This window comes from Formica exsecta, unplaced genomic scaffold (genome assembly GCF_003651465.1).
Source record: "Formica exsecta isolate Colony F162 unplaced genomic scaffold, ASM365146v1 scaffold342, whole genome shotgun sequence".
NCBI classification, from domain to species: Eukaryota; Metazoa; Arthropoda; class Insecta; order Hymenoptera; family Formicidae; genus Formica; species Formica exsecta.
In genome coordinates this window covers 357,550-364,109 of record NW_021850674.1, presented here as the reverse complement: position 1 = coordinate 364,109, position 6,560 = coordinate 357,550, and the positions used below count along the sequence as shown (strand labels likewise).

General features: G+C 32.9%; 1 protein-coding gene across 1 annotated transcript; it reads left to right on the top strand.

Annotated features, from left to right (window-relative positions):
* Positions 1–1,740: 1,740 nt before the first annotated feature.
* LOC115238500 lies at positions 1,741–4,987 on the top strand. Its single transcript, XM_029812397.1, has 2 exons — positions 1,741–1,943; positions 3,176–4,987. Exon 2 carries the CDS (start codon positions 3,278–3,280, stop codon positions 4,985–4,987), a length of 1,710 nt encoding a protein of 569 aa, XP_029668257.1. The 5' UTR covers positions 1,741–1,943; positions 3,176–3,277.
* Positions 4,988–6,560: the final 1,573 nt, after the last annotated feature.

The following is a 6,560-nucleotide window of genomic DNA, read 5'->3' as shown; positions in this document are numbered from 1 at the left end:
TTTATTTGTCCCAGCGTAAATATCCCATTTAAAATGTTTTTCACTTTTTGTTCCAATGTATTTTTAAATTGTCTACTTTGTAATTTTAACTGACGCCGGAGACGACAATTTTCTTTTGCAATAGCTTTATATCTTCTTTTGTATTTAGAGTCTTTTTCAATAAAAACTGCATTATTTGATAGTACTTTCTCATTATTTATATTAAACCGGGCATTACCGGACATAGTATGTTATTTTTTCCTTATTTATGTGTGGAGAACCCACTCCCAAAGTTTGTACAAGTATTTTTGAATCACCTTGTACATATACATATATATATTTTTCATACTTATTGACTTCATTCTCGATGTATTTTATATCCCTAAAAACTTATCTTTTTTAAAAAAAAAAGATAAGAAAGGCTAAGTATCAGTTGCGAAAAAAGTGTTATATGTATTACTGTAAAAAACTATTTTACAAAAGAGTATTATTTTAATCTGTACAAAGAATAAAAGCTTGTGCTAATTTATTTTTGTAAATAGAAATATTTTATTCGCGAAAAGATTGTTACACAAAATAGTTGTGAATATTAATGGTTCTGTGTGTCTGAAATCTATTCTACTACTGCTTGACTGTATTACTGAATCTGTTTTTGAACTTGTTGACGGTTCTGCTAAATCTATATTTACACTTATTGATGCTACTTCCATATCTGTTTGTATTGTAGTTGACTGTATTTCACAATCTGTTGCCACGCTTGTTGACGCTGCATTTCCATCAATACTAGTTGATAATATTTTCTGTTGACCCGAACAACACGTCGGCATCTTTAATATTAATAATGTTAAAGATGTGCGCTTATATCGTTGAAAAATGGCGGAAATTAAGGCCTGCGCATTGCTATGCGTAAACTCGTCCTAGTTACGAGCACATCATGTCTACTTGCATCATGGTCCAGTCTATATGTCTATGATCGCGACGAGTCAGTCGCGTCGTAGCTGCCGACTCGTGCGGCTCTTTTCTAGTACTGTAAGATTGTCATTAAAGTATATACATATATTATTCAAGAGTATTCAGTGATTGACAGCCCCAGTAGATACACCACAGGGAATATATTTGTAAATCTTAACTATTTTGGCTTATAATTTGAAAACTAAGCCTCGGAAAAAATTTTGGCAAAGGAAAAATCGTCTTAGAATTGAGTCAAGTATATGACATTGTAAGGACAGAAGGTTGTTTTGAATCACCCTGTATATTTACTCGTGTGATGTGTAGAAGGAACTATTGATATATTCAAAAATTCCGTTGGAATCGCATCCAATCTTAATTTTTTTCGAGTTTTTGGAGAAAAGCCTAATAACGGTGTTTGCCAAGAACTCTGATAACATGATGCTTGAAAATGTATGGAACATATGCGAGCTGCAAAAGTATATATTATATGTTTAAATAGTAAAAATGTCATTAAAAAAACTTATAAATTTACTCTTAGTTCTATTTTTAAATTATAAAATTTATAACATACCATGTTTCATGTTGATATTATTCACACGGGACGTTTCTAACCATATTTTTCTGTATTTCTCATTTTTGGGAAATGAAAAAAATCTTATTGATTTATATTTTATTCGCTGGTCACTGCGACTTTTGCAACCTTTCACACAACACGTCGGCATCTTTAATATTAATAATGTTAAAGATGTGCGCTTATATCGTTGAAAAATGGCGGAAATTAAGGCCTGCGCATTGCTATGCGTAAACTCGTCCTAGTTACGAGCACATCATGTCTACTTGCATCATGGTCCAGTCTATATGTCTATGATCGCGACGAGTCAGTCGCGTCGTAGCTGCCGACTCGTGCGGCTCTTTTCTAGTACTGTAAGATTGTCATTAAAGTATATACATATATTATTCAAGAGTATTCAGTGATTGACAGCCCCAGTAGATACACCACAGGGAATATATTTGTAAATCTTTTTATTAATTTTCTATGCTATTTATATTTCTTAAGTTTTTTTTGATAACATTTTTTATTAATATTATTAAAAACTGTTTATACATTCATTTGACTCGGACATAATAATATTATTGAATTATGTGTACATTATTGTTAATAACATAATGGAAATATATTGCATTGAGCATGCATATCGACTGCTAACAATAAATATATGATATTATTTTGTAATGTAGACATAGAGGATGTTTTTGTTGCACACTTAAATTCTTTTAAATTGTTATTTCATTATTTTCAAATAACAAAAATCGTTTAAATATAATTTCTTTTTTTGTTTTGTTTTATATATATAGTATATACACAACATTTTAAAAATTTGCGTACTTTTATAAGTGAGTCTTGATAATAATATTTTGTTATTTTAAAATACTTAAAATAATCTTGATTACAGTGATAACTCGCTTGTATGTAATTCGTATGTAATTCTATTTTAATATTCTAATGTGTATTTTAATTAAAAATAAAAAATTTTTCTATATGGTGTAATTACACACACATGTTCCTGTTATACAGGGTGATTCAGAAATACTTGTACATATTTTGGGGGTGAGTTCCACACAAAAACAAGAAGAGAATGTCATATAAACATATATCCGGAAATGCCTTGTTTATCAGTTATATAATCGAAAGATTACATTCAATTAATTTACTATGGCCTGACCTAAATCCATTACATTTTTATCTGTGGAAACACTTAAAAGCCCTAATTTATGTAATTGAAATTGCAAATAAAGAGACGCTTCTCCAACGCATCATAGATGCCTGCGAAATCATTCGCAATCATTATGGGATCTTTGAAAAGGTGCGACATTCCATGATCCAATGTGTCTATGCGTGCATTGGAAGATACATGCGAAGCAAGTGGAAGATATTTTGAGCATTTAATATGAATTGTGAGTAGATAAACAATTGAACTGAAAATGTATTACATTGGTCATGTGTCATTATAAATATATTCTACCAGTTTTTGTCGTTGAAATCTTTCAATTATAATTCATAAACCGGGCATTACCGGACATAGTATGTTATTTTTTCCTTATTTATATATGGAAAACCCACTCCGAAAGTTTGTACAAGTATTTTTGAGTCGCCTTATACATATACATAATATTGCTGTTTAGTGAAATTGTTGTAGGCTAATAAACATAATGCAGAATAATAAACATATCTTTTTTTCCATAGTCCGCGATATTGCTGCGATTATTAGTTACTTGATCACGAGGCTATTGTAAGATGAAATCAAGTTTAGTAAATTCTATGGGTCAATAAGTTGACGATTCCTCTATGAAAATGCCTCTATGTCTCTCGTTTTGGTGCTACATGCTTTTATTCATCACTCTATCATCAGAGTCTCAATTAAAGTTGATAAGCAAGATTGATGAGCAGGATGACAATTCGACGGTGCAATATCAACTTGGCGCAAACACCGTGACAAACTATGACAACGAGAAAGATTTAATACGGTATAATTCGAACGAAAATTCAATCAAAGATAACGGTGATATGCAGTACGCATATCGCATCAATTCGACGAGAAACTACCACGAGAATGACGACGAATACTATCAACCCATCTTCTTTAGTGGTCGCATGGGATTTCCGATGATAAATCACATAAGATATCCGATGATAAATCACTTGATACATCCTGAACTTCAAGTGGACGTTGAAAAAAATTATAAGAATGCCATGTCACAGAAAATGCTTGAAAACTTTGAAAGGACCAAGGGCAAAAACGGTTCTGCGTCACACGATTTCTTTAAACATTTCAATAGAGATAACGATAAAAACAATATTGTATCGTATAAAATGTGTGAAAACATTACTTGCATTCGGTTCTGCTGTCCTTTCGGTGATCGCCTGGTTGACGGAAAATGCCTTGCCAAACAGGATGACTTTATTCATCTGCAAAACATGTATGGATACATTGATGAATCGTTGCAAAATGGAAATGAAAGAATAAACGAACTATTTCTTCTGGTTGTTCACGATCCGTGTCAGAAGACTAAACACGATTTGATTATGCCATTTTATAAGAAAGAGTTTCTCATCGATGGCTCTTTGTATCTAGCGTCTGATCAGATAATCGTTGAATCAACATCCTATTGTTTCGCTGTAGTGGAACAAAATATATTTGCTGTTAAAGTTTGCCCTAGGATTATAGAAAGGATCATGGATAACAATTACAAAAACCGCAATAAAAGTGCGATTATTCCGATTAGTACAAATAAAGAGTTGAAGAAAATTAGAGACAAGAACGATTCTATGTCGTACAATTCTTTTAAAAATTTTAATAAAGATAACAATAAAAACACTATTATACCGTACAAAATGTGCGAAAACATTACTTGCATTTTTTTATGCTGTCCTTTCGATAAACTCTTGGTCGACAAAAAATGCATTGACGGACAGGATAATTTTATTTTCCTGCAAAACATGTATAAATATATCAATGATTCGTTGCAAAAAGGAAATGAAGGAGAAAACGAACTATTTCTTCTGGTTGTTCACGATCCGTGTCAGAAGTCTGGACATTATACACTTAATTCTTTAAAGAGAGTGCTTCTCGTCAACGGCTCTTTGTACCTACCTGATAACAACACAATCGTCGAATCAACATCTTATTGCTTCGCTAACGTAGATGATCAATTTGATATGGACGGATTTGGTGTTTACGGATTAACTGTGAAAGTTTGCTTTGAAAATATAAGGATTGTGAACAAGACATTTGAAAAAATAAATTTCTTGGAGACTGAACTAATTATATATATATGCAGTCTAATAGGGGTTATATTGTGTTTGTTGATGACGTTCGTAGTATACTCCACAATACCAGAACTCCGTAATATACACGGCTATATACTGTGTAGCTACAGCGGCTCATTAATCGTCGCGTACACGGTCGAATTAAAGTACACGCTAGTCACAAGAGATGCTATAGGAGACTCTATCTGTATCGCATATGGTATATCATATAATACTCAAATTACATAACATCATAATTAATATACAGCGTCTAAATCTGTTAGGATTATTAGTGTATACTGACGAATTAATATTTTTTGATAACTTTAATATGTAGTTTCTAATTTATAACTTTAAAAACACAAGAGTTTACAGTTAATAAAATAGTTAATAAAATTAAAATTTATGATGCTCATTAACATCAAGTTAAAATATTCTATGTATTTCTTATATTATTAAAATTTTGCGGAATTATGTCTTCAATTAAAAACAAATTAACTAATAAAGGCTCTTATGAATATATCATACAAAAGATATAAAAGGCAATCAAGAGCCAGCGCGGTAATTTGTGCGCATATGTTTTATTACAATCAAATTACATTGATATTTTAACTACGTGATAGACAAAATCACAACAAGCGTATGTTTCGGTCCTTTTTTTGAACTGTTGTGCCTCTAGCCGCTAAGGAAGAGGTCTTTAGGGATTTATACGCCCAAAGGATTAGGATCCACGCTCGAAATAAGACACTCCCGGACGTTAGGTATAAATTGATATATTTCACAGATTCTTGTACACTTTCACTTAGTCGCGATTATAATAGTCGGGCGCGATACGTACGGTATATCGATACTGTTGATATGAGCGAGCGAGTAGCGAGCGATGTTAATGAGCTATATTACTGAGCTATGTTACTGAGCTATGTTACTGAGCTATGTTACTGAGCTATGTTACTGAGCTATGTTACTGAGCTATGTTACTGAGCTATGTTACTGAGCTATGTTACTGAGCTATGTTACTGAGCTATGTTACTGAGCTATGTTACTGAGCTATGTTACTGAGCTATGTTACTGAGCTATGTTACTGAGCTATGTTACTGAGCTATGTTACTGAGCTATGTTACTGAGCTATGTTACTGAGCTATGTTACTGAGCTATGTTACTGAGCTATGTTACTGAGCTATGTTACTGAGCTATGTTACTGAGCTATGTTACTGAGCTATGTTACTGAGCTATGTTACTGAGCTATGTTACTGAGCTATGTTACTGAGCTATGTTACTGAGCTATGTTACTGAGCTATGTTACTGAGCTATGTTACTGAGCTATGTTACTGAGCTATGTTACTGAGCTATGTTACTGAGCTATGTTACTGAGCTATGTTACTGAGCTATGTTACTGAGCTATGTTACTGAGCTATGTTACTGAGCTATGTTACTGAGCTATGTTACTGAGCTATGTTACTGAGCTATGTTACTGAGCTATGTTACTGAGCTATGTTACTGAGCTATGTTACTGAGCTATGTTACTGAGCTATGTTACTGAGCTATGTTACTGAGCTATGTTACTGAGCTATGTTACTGAGCTATGTTACTGAGCTATGTTACTGAGCTATGTTACTGAGCTATGTTACTGAGCTATGTTACTGAGCTATGTTACTGAGCTATGTTACTGAGCTATGTTACTGAGCTATGTTACTGAGCTATGTTACTGAGCTATGTTACTGAGCTATGTTACTGAGCTATGTTACTGAGCTATGTTACTGAGCTAGCGTCGGTGCATCTCGCGCTCAATATATATTAATTAATTAGGTCGTTGATTAGGGAG

Coding starts and splice junctions, on each gene's coding strand:
- LOC115238500 (XM_029812397.1), top strand. CDS start 3,278: ATGAAAATGCCTCTATGTCTCTCGTTTTGGTGCTACATGCTTTTATTC.